At 44.0% G+C, this 16,501-nt stretch overlaps 1 protein-coding gene across 1 annotated transcript in view; it reads left to right on the top strand.

Annotated features, from left to right (window-relative positions):
* The window catches only part of LOC115084539 (mediator of RNA polymerase II transcription subunit 1-like), a 200,022-nt gene that overhangs the window by 101,572 nt on the left and 81,949 nt on the right, over window positions 1-16,501 (top strand). The window contains exons 3-8 of the mRNA XM_029589527.1: window positions 9,534-9,618; window positions 12,122-12,176; window positions 12,342-12,474; window positions 14,848-14,876; window positions 15,196-15,267; window positions 15,366-15,440. Coding sequence (XP_029445387.1) covers window positions 9,534-9,618; window positions 12,122-12,176; window positions 12,342-12,474; window positions 14,848-14,876; window positions 15,196-15,267; window positions 15,366-15,440 — 449 coding nt within the window. The remainder of the gene's footprint in view (window positions 1-9,533; window positions 9,619-12,121; window positions 12,177-12,341; window positions 12,475-14,847; window positions 14,877-15,195; window positions 15,268-15,365; window positions 15,441-16,501) is intronic.

Below are 16,501 nucleotides of genomic sequence, written 5' to 3'. Positions count from 1 at the left end.
TCTGCCCACGCGGCTGTTTCAAAGTTACCATCCCTATGCTCAGGTGCCTGACAAATGTTGGGGCTGTGGAGAGGAGGGTGCTATGGGGCATGTTTGGTGGAATTGTACTGTGATTTCTCAATTCTTTGACAGCACAAGTTCTGGTTGCAGCTCAGTGTTTCATTGCAGCCTATTAGAGGAAGGTATCTGCTCTGGAACTTTTTATTGTCTATAAGAGACTTGATGACCATAGGATGGAAGAATTTATGGCCATCTTGAAAGATAAACTTTGTGTGTTAAAAGTGTATGGCAACCTTTTGAGAGCTGAAAGATTTTATACTGTTGAGATATTGGGGTGGAGGGGGGAAGGTGGAGGTTATAGGGTGGAGGGGGGAAGGCGGAGGTTTATAGGGAAAATGTATCTTTCAGTTCTTGCTTATGGCTACTACACTGTTGTGGGGGGCAAGTAAATGTTCACATTCTTATTGTACAACCTCTTCATATCTATCTAACACACAAAAAATGCTTTGTTTTCTACTGCATTTTGGGTGGAGTGATGTGTGTTTAGCTGAATAATGGGGATGGAAGTGAGATGGTTTGAGATTTTTAAGGGGTGGATGGGTGATTGATTTGTGGGATTTCTTTTTTTTTTTTTTTTTTTTTTTGCTGTGCTGTATATTACTTGGGTTGTTTCATAGAAGAGATTTATAAAAAAGTATTTACATTTATCAATCAGTCCTTCAGAAAGATAGAATGTGATGTTGCAGATATAGTAAAATTGGATCCAAACCCTCTACCAATAAATATGCCAAATAGTTTTTAAAATTGACTGCCTTAGAAATATCAAACAAGTACAACAAGCAACTTAGCAATATAAATTTGTCAATTTAGCCTGCCAGCAAAGCAGGGTGTTAAACGAGAGAATGAAAGGGAGACAGAAAGTTATGTCACTATAGCCAGGGTGTTGCTGGGCAATATAATTTTAAGGGAACAGGTGCTGTGGAGACAGGTTTGGCCAATTACGCTGTAGTTTAAGCAGAAAGAAAAGTTTTTGGAAAGACTGGAAAAGGACAGTTGACAGACAAAGGATCCAAGCGCCTCTAGGTAGAGCTTATAAAAGCAGTCTCTTTAAATTTAACCAGTGATCCAGGGGAAGTCCTGAAATTGTGGTCAGTCAGTTGGTGTAGTGGAGCACTCAGGGTGACCGCTTCTCTCTGTGATAAGCTTTCTTTAGTCAGGACCTGAAATGATGATAGACACTGCTAAGGGTTACCACCTTTCTCTGTCATGAGGGACAGGCTAATCCAGTCCTGCTTTTACCCTATTGCATGCAGAGACGTGTTCTCATTGTCCCATGGCAAGTCCCTGTATGGAAATAGGGTAAAACCAGGGAAAGATTAGCCTGTTCCTCATGATTGGAGCCAGGTGGTAACCCCTAGGTAGTCCCCCTCTTATGAGCTGTTCCACAGGCACATTTGTGTGTGTGTACACAGTTCTGATAAATCTGTGCTGCATACTTGGATTGAGCATTTCACAGTTCAAACATGAAAGAAATCGAAAGTTACTTGATATCTATCTGTATCCAGCTATCGGAGCAGCTTACAACGTGCATAGTAAAACTAGATTACATAAACAATATACATAAATAAATATAAAGCACACACTATGGTAAGTGATTGTAACCAGTTAATAAAACAATTAAACCTATAGGCCCTGAAACCATTTTCCTCAATGATGCCTCAAATGTCTTCTCTTAAGGGATGGCAAAATAACTTTAAAAGTGTGCTGCCTATTGCCAGAAACAGACTTACTAATAGGCAGAGTTGGCAAGTGCCTATGGACAGCAGCCCCAGTGGGGCAGCTACCCTGCTGTGAGTCACTTGTTTTAAATTGGCTGTGGTGCCATGCCATCTTGTGGTTGAAGGAGGTGTAGCCAGCACCTACTTGCTTAAGGGTAGCAGGGGGTATAAATCTACTGTTGATGATTCCTGTCCTCCTCTGGGAAACTTTATTTTCCTTTTCTATTTCCCCACTCTAAGGTTCTTCGCTGTCCTAGAAGAACAGACAGTGGGTGCCAGTTTTTAGAGTGTGCTAGAATTTCCTTTACTTGCTGATCGTGTCCTCACCAGACTGAATATCTCTTACTGAATGGGGATCTGTGTTATTCCCAGGAGCAGGCACTTCTTCAATGCCATGCTTCTGGAAGTATCTCATTGTCTCAACTCCTGTCTGCATGTGCTGCTTTACACACTGCAACAATGAGTGTGCTGATCTCACTCTTAACACTGAACATCTATCTCTACAAAACTCTTTGGGGACACTACAGCTAGGGTTCAAAATTGTCACCTTTCTGGAACATTCTATGTGGCATGGGTGCTACATAAGGGAAGCAGTACAGCAAGAGGTGCAGTTCTGGACTTACCATGGTCAGAGAGAGAGACTATGGTAAGTCCAGAACTACCACTCTAGATGGACATAGTCCTGCAAGAAGTCTCGGAGTCCTAGCTTAGAGAGTACAGTTTTAAAGAGTTTTAGATTGCAAGGAGTATTGTGCCAGCCTCTATAAAAACACCTGCTTTAAATGTTGTGGCATTCTACTGTCTCAGGGAAGGAACTGTGGTGTTATCTTGGGAGTACCAGACTCTGAACAGGAGTGAGATGCTTTCTGTGAACTTGCCTGGTGATAGGATTTTATTTTGGGGCTTTCTGGCAGCAGCTCAAGATAGGGAAGGAGAAGTATTTTTGCACAGTGGGTCCCATGGTTGATCAAAAGAAATCACTCTGGCTGGTTTTACTGTTGACCTATTCTTCCCCCCCCCCCCCCCCCACACACACACAATCTGAGATGCTGCATCCAAAGTAAGTATGCTATTTTGAGGGGTTTTGTTTTTTTTTTTTGCATAATAATTTCCTCACAATTAAAAACTTGTATACTTTATTTCTTTTTTTTTTTTTTTTTTATTTGTGCTTTGCACATAATGGAGCATAGTGTACATGCTTTGAACATGAAGGCAGCACTTTGGGGGGAATTGTTTGGGGATCTCTGATATAATATGTGAAAAGGGATTCCTCTTCAGATCAGAATATTTTGAATGATGTGAGATGGTTTATTGATTCAATGACGTTCGTTCACTAATATTAGTGTAAGGAACCCTTGGTTACTGTTGCGCGTCCCGGCTGTATCCGCTCTGCAGCCGACCCTGCTCATCTTGCTCTCCTGTCCATGAGCTCCAGGCTCTCCTCAGCCGCAGCCAGTTAGCGGCGTCCCTCCAGCTCACAGTATCCTGTGCAGGCCTCTCAGCGGAGCTCTCGTTGGGGCTCTGCGTCGTCGGCCCCGCCCCTAAGCGTACACGCAGCTGACCTACAGCCCTTTAAAGGGCCAACAGCGGGAAAACCTGCAGAGACACCTCCCGATGATGTCACCTAGGCCGGATATTTAAGGCAAGGCCCTGCTTCCTGTTGCTCATCTTGGCAATCCGGTGTCTCTAGTTTGCCTGTTCTAGTGTCTCCTGTTCCTTCGTCTCTCCATTACTGGTAGTACTCTTCGGACTGATCTCACGGTACTGACCTTTGCTTGCTCCTGACCTCATCTGATTGCTGCCTGGAACTTGACTTCTGCATGACCTGACTACTCCCAGATTGACTACAGGTACTGACTCCTGCTCAGCTGACCATTCTGGACTGATACTCTGGCCTTGATCCTCGCTATCCATTCGGACACTCTATTCTGGTCTCCTGCAACATCGACCGTGCACTCTTGTTTGTGGTGGGTACTCTCCTATGCTTCCTCTCTAGGAGACCCTGTGAAGCCCACCTAAGACCAGGCAGCCCGGGTCTTAGGTGATCAACCTGCGGAAACCCCGGGTTGCTATTGGCGAAGCTCCAGCTAGCCTCTATCTCCTCCTGTGCTCCACCTGCTGGTGGCAGGCACTCTCTGGGTCTGACCGGGCCGCACCAATCCTGCACCAGGCCAATGGTCCACCTCCAGCACAACAGGTTGCCAAGGTCATGGACTCGGTGGAGTCTCCCATCTTGCAGGCCCATTTCTGGCCTAGCTGCTCATGTCCGAGAACAACAGCAAACCATGGAAGCATTAGCGTCATCTGTGGAGAGACTACGGTCTCAACTAGAGGATTCAGTTATGGCCAATTCAGGGGGTCTGGCTCAAACCCTGCCCCCGCAGGCATCATTGGCCCTCCCAGCGCCACTCCATTTCAATGGAGATCTGCGCCTCTGTCGAGGCTTCATCAACCAATGTTTTATGCAATTCGCATTACAGCCTTCGCTGTTTCCAAGTGAGACAATCAAGATTACCTTCATCCTCTCACGCCTTGAAGGCGTGAGAGGATGAAGTGGCATGGGCTTCCCCACTTTAGGAGCATTCTGACAATAATCCTCGGTCATCTCTCCCACTTCATTTTCATTTTCAAGTGGACCTTCAAAGATCCCGGCCGACAGGCGGTTGCGGGTCACCAGCTTTTCCACCTCCATCAAGGCTTGCATTCGCTCATGGAATTCACGGTAGAATTCAGAATACTAGCCATAGAACTGGGGTAGTAAGAGGACTGCCTAAGGGCAATATATCTGGAGGGCTTATCTCCCAGGATGAGCTGACTGCTCCTGAGATTCCCACATCTCTTGAAGACCTGCTTTCACTGGTTGGCAAGATTGACCATCGCCTACATCAGCGACACCAAGAGGTAAAAGTCCTCTGGCCTCCTGCCGTTTGCCCAGCTCGTGCTACGAGCCCCCAGTTGAAGGCCTTACCAGCACCTCCTCCACTACCGGAGGAACTGATGCAGATTAATCGCAGGCGCTTGTCTCCTGAAGAGCGCCTTAGACATAAGAAACAAGGCCTTTGCTTATATTGTGTTGGTTCTGGACACCTCCTGCCCCGTACATCCAGGAAACTGCAGAGCCTGAGCCTGGTGGGGGTCCCGAGCTTAGGCGCTACTGTTATTGGCCCCCAATTATTACTCCTTGTGTCCCTCTTTAGGGAATCGCGCTCCTTTGCCACTACCGCACTCGTGGACCCTGGGGCGAGTGGCAATTTTATTCTGGAGGATATCATCACACTACTCCAGATCCCACTTCAACTTCTGGAGGTACCTCTCCGCATCATGTCAATCCAGGGAGAGCATCTCTCCAGACGCAATACTCATCGCACCGTGCTTGCCGTGAGAACCCTCCATGAAGAGGAGATTTCCCTGTTCGTCTTGAAGTGTTCCAAGCATCTGGTAATCCTAGGACTTCCTTGGCTCCAGGTACACACACCCCACTTTGATTGGAAATCCCTGCAGTTAACTCAGTGACGACCCCAGTGCCAGAACCGCTGTCTGCGATAGGTGTCTCCAACGGTTACCATTCTGAACTCTATAACCCTTACCAGGTTACCTGCTCTGTATTCTTTCAAAGATGCGTTCTCCAAACAAAATGCTGACATACTGTCTCCACTCCGAAAATTTAATTGCCCCATTGAGCTCCTACTGGGCACCATGCCTCCTAAGGGCAGAACCTACCCCCTCTCGCTTCCGGAAACCCAAACGATGTCAGATTACATTAAGGAGAATCTGAATGAAGTATTCATAAGACTCTCAGATTCCCCGGCAGGAGCCAGATTCTTCTTCGTGAAGAAGAAAGATGGCAGTTTACGTCCTTGCATAGACTACCGTGGGCTAAACGCCATGACTCACATGGATCGTTGCCCTCTGCCACTCATTAGTGAGCTATTTGATGGCCTACAAGGAGCTCAGATCTTTACAAAGCTAGATCTCAGAGGGGCATACAATCTCGTATGAATCCAGCCAGAGGACATCTGGAAGACTGCCTTCAATGCGAGGTATGGCCACTACGAGTATATAGTAATGCCTTTCGGACTTTGTAACATCCTCTACGGTCTTTCAGCATTTGATGAATGAGATTTTCCGGGACCTATTATACTCATTTGTCGTGGTATGTCTGGACGATATACTGATCTTTTCCAAAGACCTGAAGTCCCACTGTTCACATATTCAACAGTCCTGCAACACCTCAGAGACAATCACCTTTATGCAAAATTAGAGAAGTGTATTTTCGAACATTCCTGGGCTACATCATCTCCAATCGTGGTTTCACCATGGAACCTGAGAAACTCCAAGGCATTTGAGATTGGCCCCAGCCAGTAGGCCTCTGTGCCCTACAGAGATTCCTTGGATTTACAAATTACTACAGAAACTTCGCTAACTACTCCATGCTAGCAGTTTCACTCACGGCCATGACTAGGAAAGGTAGTAACCTTCAAGTTTGGAGCCCCAAGGCTCAATCTGCTTTCCACGCCTTGAAAGAGGCCTTCTGCACTGGACCATGTCTGTCATCCAGATCCTAACCACCCATTCATCGTCTAAGTTGACGCCTCTGCCATTGGAGTAGGGGCAGTCCTGAGCCAGTACTCCTCCAAAAGGGTCTTAATACCCTGCTCCTTCTACTCACACAAGTTTTCTGCCGAAGAGCAAAACTACACGTTTGGGAACTGTTAACTGTAAAATTAGCCCTTCAGGAATGGCGCCCCTGATTAGAAGGTGCACAGCATAAGTTCATGATATTTACAGACCACAAGAACCTTGAACACTTAGAGGCCCAGCTTCTGAATCCTAGACAGGCCCGCTGGACACTGTTTTTTGAACGCTTTCATTTCTAACTCCGCTACCGTCCAGCAGCAAAGAACATCCAAGCGGATGCTCTCTCACTCCCTCGAGCCAGAAGATATGCCCGAAACTCCTAGTCACATCATTGACCCAGCATGCATATCCCTTGCAGTTACCAAGACGGTACCAGCTGGGAAGACTGTGGTCCCACGTCGCCTCCGGGAGCACGTCCTCTGCTGGGCCCATGACTCTCTAAGTTGGCCGGCCACCCTGGCCGGGCTCAGACCCTCGATATTAAGAAGACATTATTGGTGGCCTAGCATGGTTAAAGACTCCCACAGTTATGTGGACTCCTGCCCCATCTGTGCCCAGCAAAACCCCCTGACTGGCCGTCCATGGGGACTCCTCCAACCTCTTCCGGCTCCCACCAAACCCTGGTCAAGCATCTCTACTGACTTCATTGTCTAGCTGCCCCCATCAAAGGGCAACACGGACATTTGGATTATTATCAACCTCTTTTCAAAGATGGCCCATTTTGTCCCTCTACAGAGTCTCCCCTCGGCTCCTGAACTGGCAAAACTTTTCCTAAACAATGTATTTCGCTTACATGGGTTACCCAGAGAGATCATTTCCGATTGAGGGCTGCAATTTGCCGCCAAGTACTGGCAGTCCCTTTGTAAAAAGTTTGATATTACCCTGAATCTGACATCGGCCTACCATCCTCAAGCAAATGGCCAAACCGAGAGGACAAACCACTCCCTGAAGACATTTCTAAGATCCTACATCAATGATCAAAATGACAACTGGGCCGACCTCTTGCCATGGGCCGAGTTATCCCACAATACCCATGTCGCTTCTGCTACTGATGCCTCACCCTTCTCAGTGGTCTTCGGCTGCCAACCATGCCTGCCTCTACCAGTGCCGCTCTCTGTACCCTCGCCTGCAGCCCAGTCTACTTCACAGACAATACGATGACTGTGGAATCAAGTCAAGGAAAGTCTGATTCAGGCGACTGAGTGGGCCAAACACTTCATAGACGTTCATCATCACACTGCACCCCTGTTCCGGCCCAGCCAGAAGGTTTGGCTGAGCACTAAACACATCCAGCTATGTCTTCCTTCACAATGACTGGCTCCTAGATTCATCGGACCATTCCCGGTCATCTGACGCATAGGAGCGGTTACATATCAACTACAGCTTCCCGCCTCCATGGGGATCCACAACACATTTCACATGTCCATTTTAAAGCCACTAGTCCTGTCCTTCCTGAAGGCCTCCTGCACCTACACAACATGATACCAAACCAGATAATACCCTGTAAGTAAGGGAGGTATTAGACGTCCGGAGACACAAAGGCCATTGTGAATTCCTCCTGTCGTGGGAGGGCTTCAGACCGGAGAAGAACTCGTGGGAGCCCTCCCACCACATCTATGACAAGGACCTCCTGTCGGATTTTCATCGGGCCCACCCTGAAAAACCCAGGCAGGTAAGGGGGGGGCCTAGAAGGGGGGGGGGGTGCTGTTGAGTGTCCTGGCTGTGTCCGCTCCACGGCTGGCCCTGCTCACCTCGCTCTCCCGTCTACGAGCTCCGGGCTCTCCTCCTTCACAGTGAGTTCGTGGCATCCCTGGATCCCCCTAATTGGTTTATGCCTTATGCAGTATTAATAGACTCAGGATCCCTTCTTGTACATCATTTTAATTTAACATCAAAGGCCTGGATTTATCAAAATGTACTAAATATCACATGTGATAGGAAAAGGGGCATCTTTTATGGTAATAGCGCACTTTGCGATAAGCAGCCTATCTTAGCGCTTCGCAAGGGTATTACCGCAGACTGCGATAACCTTTTTTTGCACTATGTGGTAAGTACCACAATTGTTGCAGTTCCTACCTACAACCACTGGGGGGAGGGGGGGGGGGAAGAGAGAGACTAGCTATAAGGCTCCCATACTAGGTAGGTATTTATACCTCTATATGAGGCCCACCTGCTACTCGAGGTGAGGTTTAGGTATTAGTGTAGGGGTTAGGGGCCACAATGTTCTCTCAACCTAGGTTGAGAGAACATTGCACAAATCTCAACTTTGGGTGAGTTTCCTCACTCCAAAGGTCAAATCTTCACAAGAGTGCACGGTTCTGTTCATATGTTGCACTCTGCATATCAAAGTGGCCCCTAACCCCTACACTAATATCTAAACCTCACCTCGAGTAGCTAGGTGGGCCTCATATAGAGGTATAAATACCTACCTAGTATGGGAACTTTATAGCTAGTCTCTCTCTCTCAAAATGCTATTTGCGGAAACATTGCAAAGTGCAATTAAGCCATATCACACAGCTCAACGCAAATGAAAAAGGTGTAGTTAACTGTGCAATATGGCTTCGCAATTTGCAAAGCCAGCCCACTTGGCCAGAAATCCCATCGCAAACTCCTCCCCTTTTCCTAATTTTCATCGCACCATGCGTTATGGTGTTTTCACATGCATTAAAGGCGTTTTTTGCACGTGAAATGCCATTTAGCACTTTGATAAATGACCCCCAAAGAGGTAAAAAAAAAAAGTTTTCATTTAATCAATCATTAGTGAACAGTTGGAAACCATTCTGTTTCCAGTGTGTTTATTGCTATCAGGGACTGTAAAGATTATCAGTGCTGTGTATCAAGGGACTTAATGGGCTGGAAAACTGTGATGCATGCAAAGGGCTTTGAAGTAATGCCTCCCCCCCCCCCCCCCCCCCCCCCCAACAAGGAGCCCTAGACCATTCAGAAGTAGCAGCTATCCTGGAGAACTGTTGCAAATAAAGTCAAATCTTTGTGTGCCGTTTTGGTCCAGCAACCAGGATTTATCCCACCCATGGGTTACATTAGCTGCTTTGGCTTTAAGGGCTTCAGCTTACTAAAGCTTTTTTTTTTTTTTTTTAAATGTTCTTTCTCTCTTAGGAAAAGCCCACTGGAGCTGCATTTAAAGAACTCTTAGACTGTCCACTATGGCACTGTTTGGAGAAATTGCAAAAGGCATTAAAAGGTGAAATAGAATGTTATTTTAATGTGAATGACAATTGTATTTAGGCAGGGACTTGACCTGTTTCAGGATCAAATATTTGGACATGGAGAGTGCTTTGCACAATCAGTCCCCCAGAGTTAGCCTGCTATATCTAGCAATTTAAGATTTTTGAGCACACAGAGCACTCTTCACCTGGATAAGCAGGTTTTTATTAAAGTACTCAAAAAGCAAAAGAAAATGAGCATTACATTAGTGAAGTACCTGTGGCTTGAGGTCTAAACTAATAAACTTTTCACCTAAATGTAAGTTTCACAATGTTACAATGTAAAGATAATATGACTGCTGTCACATTATCACTCAAGTTCTCATGTAAACCGACGTGATACACATGTTTGAATGTCGGTATATAAAAACAAACAAATATATGGCTGGAAATGAATTGCTCAGAGTGTTGTATCTTTGCAATATGTATATAACTGGACTCTTGATATTTCAAGGATCAGACTGTATAATGTTCAGGACTTTAAGCTTTTAGTGTTATAATAGCCCAGCACCAATAATGAAGTTGCATGACTTGTTAGCACATTAAATCATTCAGCTTTACCACTAATGAACACATTGTGCTGGAATGCACTCTTGCTAAAGGCTATTGCAAGTCATTGCACTGCAAACAATCAATGTCCCAACTCAATTGTCCTACTTTGCTGCTGATCCAAAACACAAAATCGAGAGGGAATTTGCTTCCTACTTGTACTGGAAAATCCAAGCTGTAATAGCAGACGGCAGGAATCCTCCTGGCAGCAGGCAACCCGAAGTCCCCATAGTGCATTAAATCTTAATTAGACAACAAGTGACTTTTAGATATTGCACCAAGGCAGATTCTGTTCTGGCTTGGACCAGCAGGTCAGCAGAATGCCTGCACATTCTACTCCTAGGGGAATTCTGCTTTGTGGGGGAATTCTGCATTTGCCTCACAGAAATGGGCTTAGGGACCAGAAAGCAGCAGCAACTGCAGGGAAGGCCTGCAAGAGCCAGAAAGGAGGAAGAAATAGTGTTGGTCTTAGCTGGAAGTAAAAGAGGAGCAACAATGGGCTTGTCAGTGCAGCTCAAGAGCCAGAGTTGGTCTGTACAGGGCAGAAAATAACCTGCCGCGTTGGCTTTGTGCTGCATGATTTGAACAAAAGAGGAGGGAGTGGACGTTTGGTGGAACCTGAATGAGAGATGTAGGAGAGAACTGGGGGACTTGCTAAAGGGAGTAGGGCGGGGGTGGGGGGAGCAGCCAAAGAGAAAGCTAGGGAGTCTTGCTGGGGTGAGGGGAGAAAACAGGAGGGTGAGCTTTCATGGCTTGTCCTCTCCCAGGAGTCAATCCTGTAGTGTGGGGAGATGAAGCCTGGGGGTCTTGCAGTGGAATAGGGAAAGAATGGAGAAGAGGGAAGGGGGCAGAGAATGAGCTGAGGGTTTTCTGTGGGAGTGGAGGGGGAGAGAGAATAGCAGCAGTTTGAGAGAGAGTTGGTTGGAGAAAGGGATGAAAGAGGGGTCAACCTTGGGGAGAGGAGGAGGGGAAGGTGGTGAGTGAATTGGAGGATTGACGCAAGGGGGGAGGAGAGCTAAGCATGTGGAAAGGGTTCAAAACATATGGGGGAGAGAGAGCTGGGGGAGAGTTGTTGAGCCTGGGGTCGATAGAGAGGAATCTGGAGGGGCTAGGCCTTATGATGGGAAGATTATGCACAATAAACTAAGAAATCTGTGTTTTTGTGCAATGACTTCTGTATTATAAATGAATACTTTCAGTGATTTATATTGTGTTTAAACAAAATCTGCAGAATTTGTAAACTTTTTTTGTACAAGATTTTTTTTTTTTTTTTTATTTTATTGAGTAGAATTCCCTCAGGAGTGATCTTCTCTGTGCTAACCTGCAACTCTGCAGCCCTTAAGGAGATTGCACTCCGGCTGTAAACCCGCAGTGTCATGGGTAACACATCTCGCGCAATGTCATTGCCTTTTGCTAAAAGGCCATTAATACAGTCACACTGTATGGCTGGGTCAGGAATTAAACGCTGCTGCTAATATTAAGAGGCTGTGTCTTAAGTGTACCATTGGAGAATCAGCATGCAAAGTGCTTTTTAAAGATTAGTGGATTGGAAAAGGAATACAGGATCTCCTCAGATCTATCACCAGTTCATTCTGATAGGGCATAGCCTTCCAGTCCTAAGTATCCCAATCTAGTGGTCTCGGGCAGGTGACCATGATGTTGGATACTAAAACCAGGGGTTGTTGCAGGTGGTGGTTTTAATCCTTTATGAATGTACTAAGAGTGGATTGGCATAGATTATTACCCTGATTCCTTCAGAAGCAGACTCAGGTTCCTTAAAGGTGTCCTTTTACACTTAGGTATTCCAGTAAATGGAGCATGCCAATACTCTGTGGTGTCAGTTAAGCATCTCTCCTTTAGAAAAAGGGAGGAATAAAACATTGACCAGTGTAAAGTAACACTTGAATAACAATGAACATTTTGCATTTGCAGTTAAGTCTTTATCTGCTGTGGTGAACAGATTAGAATCCATATCAAAACGAAAAGGGTAAGATAATTTCAACTCTATAAAAAAAAAAAATAATTCTCTTTTAGAAGCCATAGAATTTAACGGGAATTAAGAGTTTGGATGTGTGAGAAATATTACATTAAAATGTTTTTAAATGTCCTTTACCACAAGATATTTATTGTCTGTTTTCCTCTGTCTGCGTAGGCTGGCCTCTCACCTGAGCCCTACAGGAACAGCGTGCTATATAACATCAGATATGTTTTATGTAGAAGTTCAGATGCAGGAAAATGGCGATGTAATGGATGTGAAATTGGCTCATCATGGCGAAGCTCCTATGGTAAAGTCTGTGTGTCTTTTTCCTATAATGTATGCAAAGTGAGGTAGATCCTGTACATAATAGCTCTGAGTGATTAAAATTTTCTTAATGGGGGAAAAAAGGTGTTTTTCCCTTTGTAGTTACTCACACCTTGAATCATAACCGAGGGATTAAGTATTTAGAGTCTCACTCGCTGGATAAAATAACACACACAATTTTTATTTTTCCGGGGTTACCAGCGGTCACAAATTTAAAAAAAAAACAAATCACCAAATAATCTTTAAAATAAATAAAGCATGTCTTTTCCAGTGAGTTGGATATTCTAAAACAAGTGGTCATGATACAGGGTGCCAAGGTGGTAGACACAAGAGTAACATCAGAAAATACAATAGCATTTCATGAAGAGGAACAGTCTTTTACTGGAAGTGATGAAGGGAAAAACAGTAACAGAATTTAAGAAAGCATGGAGTAAACACAGAAAATCCTTAGCTACAGAGATGTGAAGTTAGTTCCAGTATGTAAGTTTTATCATCATAAGGAGATGGGCTGGTCCTAAGTTTTGGTGCTAGTAATATGGGTGAAGCTTTCTATTGTTATGATTGGTGTAGCTGGGTTCAAAAAAGGTTTGGATAAGTTATTGGAGGAGAAGTCCATTAAGTGCTATTAATCAAGTTTACTTAGGGAATAGCCACTGCTATTAATTGCATCAGTAGCATGGGATCTTCTTAGTGTTTGGGTAATTGCCAGGTTCTTGTGGCCTGGTTTTGGCCTCTGTTGGAAACAGGATGCTGGGCTTGATGGACCCTTGGTCTGACCCAGCATGGCAATTTCTTATGTTCTTATGTTCTTATGTAGATGAGTAAACAGCATTCACAGCAGAGATAAGCAGCAAAATAAATATACTTTAAACTTCTGCTTCCTCTAGCATTCATAATTTAGTCTAGTTCTCAAACATCCTTGTACTCTCTTTTTTTTTTCCAAACAAGATCCCATTACTAATCAGATCCACTCACAGAATTGTTTTCTGTTATAATACCTCCAAAATTTCCACAAAGTAGTTTTGGGCCACTTTCACATATCTAGGTTGTCACAAGAAAATGCCTAATGGCCTGATTTTTAAAAGTCCGGAGCACGCGAATCCCGGGAGATATGCGCGTGGCTGGGCTGTGTGCTCGCCGAGCGCATTTTTGAAACAGCCCGGCCAGGTGCATATCTCCTGATATGTGCAGTTGTGCACAAGTGTCGAGCTGCAAAAAACAAAAAAACAAAAGGGGTACAGGTCGGGGGCCGGCCTGGACAGCACCATTACACACTCCATGGAGCTGGAGTAAGTTCAGGGACAAAAAAAAAAATTAGGGTAGGTACCGTGGAGTTTAGAGGTTGGGGAGGAAGGATAGGGTTAAGGATGTTCCCTTCCAATCCGCTCCTTTATATGCACACACAGGTAGCGGATTTTATAACATGCGCACTGTTATAAAATTAGCATCTCCATGTGTGCATGCGACTTTAAAAATCCACCTTTAAATGCCTCGTGATTGTGTTCTTGCTTCCATGGTGGCATGGTTCTGCTGTGTTGGGTACGTAGCAGACCAGGCAGGAATTACTGCTGAATACCATAAACATCTTATATCTTACCATAAAAGAGAGCCCGTGCTCACACTAAGCACAACCTTACACTGAGGATAGGGCAATCCCTAGAGGTCCTCTAACATTTTTTACTTAGATGGCTAAGAACTAGGTATATGCATTTGTCTGAAATGACATAGACAATGTCAAGGACATTATTTCTTGTTGCTTTCAAAACAAAAAGATGATAGAAGAAAAACACAAAATTTTCTATTTTTCATCGTTTTTAGTGTGTGCTATTTGCAAAATACAATATTCAGAAATATTGCGTGCACTTTGTTTTCCCATTTTTTTTGTTTTGAAAAAAAAAAATTGACAATTGACCTATCCCCAAACACAACTCAAAATAACTGACTCTTTTTTTTTTTTTTTTTTGCCTGCACATCCCTACTAAAAACCCATACCATTCTCTTCTGATAGCAAAAATCACAAATGAACCGAAAGTAGATTGGATTAAGGTAAACGGATTTGTAAGTGGCAGAAGTTGGGTCTTGGAGTCACCAGACTGGTATGATAATCCCTTCTGTGTGTTAGAAATGTAAAAGGTATCTGCAGGAAAGGACCAGTTGGGCCACCCAGCCTGCCTATTTGAGCATGCTTGTGTTATCAGAGGTCTCACTCAGTCCATGGTTGTTTTCCACCAAATTCTGCAAGATTGACTTTCTGAAAGTCCATAAACAGATTTCACTGAACTTACCTAACATTCTCTTTATAGGCAGTTCCTAGTTTTTTAATATACACTTTTCAATTTTTTCATTTTATTTTTAGATATGTGAAGAGTTGCTGCAGCATCTAAGGTAGAAAATGATTTAACTTTTTTTTTTTTTTTTGATAAGCTTCATTTTTCTTTTTTTTTTAATTTTACTAATGATTTCAGAACAGGTGCCCAGTAGAATTCAAAGAAAATATTCAAAATGCACATGATGAGAATTCATGCACCTGTAATCGTAAATGATGACCAAGCAACAATATCAACCAAAATAAAATGAATTTAGAATCAAAGTTTACACATTGTTAATTCTAGCTACAGATTTTATGCAGTCCCAAGCTATAGTCATTACAGGAATAAACAGCATGTATTGAATTTAGCCAATGACTATCCCTTTTCACATTTAGGGTGAAGAATTTTGATGCCTTTGGAAAGAGCTTAGAAGGGCTATTAAACCTCTATCAAATTCCAGGAAATAAGTATTCCTTTTTGTTACTCTTTGTAAGGTTTCCTGTTTGTCTTTGTTTAATGTTTTTAATAGCATTTTAATATTTTTTTTTCCCAAATTCATTCTTAGTGAAATGAAAGCTAAGGTGTATCTGGCCTTGCAGTCTCTTGAGAGAGATCTCCATGGAATATTTAATCTCTCTGGGTAAGGATACTAGTTGCTTAAATCCTTTCTCTTTCTTGCTGCACACTCTTACTGCCAATAGGGATGAATTAGAACAGTGGTCCCCAACCCTGTCCTGGGGGCCCACCAGCCAGTCAGGTTTCCAGGATATCCACAATGAATATGCATGAGGGAAAATTTGCATGTTATGGAGGCAGTGCATGCAAATTCTCTCTCATGCATATTCATTGTGGATTTCCTGGAAACTCGACTGGCTGGTGGGCCTGCAGGACAGGCTTGGGGACCTCTGAATTAGAAGAATAAGAATGGTGAACAGCTAGTTCTGACCACCAAACTGGATTAACCTTTCCCATCCCTGTGCACAGTGAGACTAAACTACTTTTACTCTCTGCTGGGTTCCCATGTGATGTAGCACTGGTGGGATGGAATCAGGCGATGGTTACCACCTGGAAATCCAATATATCCTGCGCACATAGTTGTCATAGAGTCTGATGCCTCACGTACATTAAAAAAAAAAAATTTGCTTAGTCACTTATTCATACTCCTGCAATTTCAAGAAAGAGAGCATAAACAGACAGCGCAGCCTCCTTTTCTCAGGGCATAAACTGGAGTAGATGGGGAAATAATCGAACTACCATCCCAGCTGCCCCTTCAGGCTTAACCAATTTTTTAAATTTAAAATCCTTTTCTTAACATCTTCCCTAGCCTATATAGATTTACAGACTGTTCATAGTAGCATGGTAAATGACGGCAAATGAAGAAAATGGTTTATACAGTCTGCCCAGGAAAGTGTTTAGGATTCTGACTGTGTCACTCTGTGCATGTTACTCCGTGCCTTCAGGAAGCACAACGCAGTGTACACATTTAAATAAAAAAACAATCAAAATCAGTAGCCAACTGAAGGTAAGGATACAAAAGCATACAAAGCAAAGCATAAAAACCCAAATCGATCAACATTCTCCCCCCCCCCTCATAGTTTATTGGATGAACGTCGTGCTGCATTCTTTACTGCTCATTTCACAGACTGTCCCTTTCCCACCCCACTATCCACTCTTCTTATTTCATAAACGTTCCCAACATCT

The sequence above is a fragment of the Rhinatrema bivittatum genome, chromosome 2 (genome assembly GCF_901001135.1).
Source record: "Rhinatrema bivittatum chromosome 2, aRhiBiv1.1, whole genome shotgun sequence".
In the NCBI taxonomy this organism is placed as follows: domain Eukaryota; kingdom Metazoa; phylum Chordata; class Amphibia; order Gymnophiona; family Rhinatrematidae; genus Rhinatrema; species Rhinatrema bivittatum.
The sequence above is the reverse complement of the archived record's forward strand: the minus strand, read 5'-3'. Positions and strand labels throughout refer to the sequence as shown.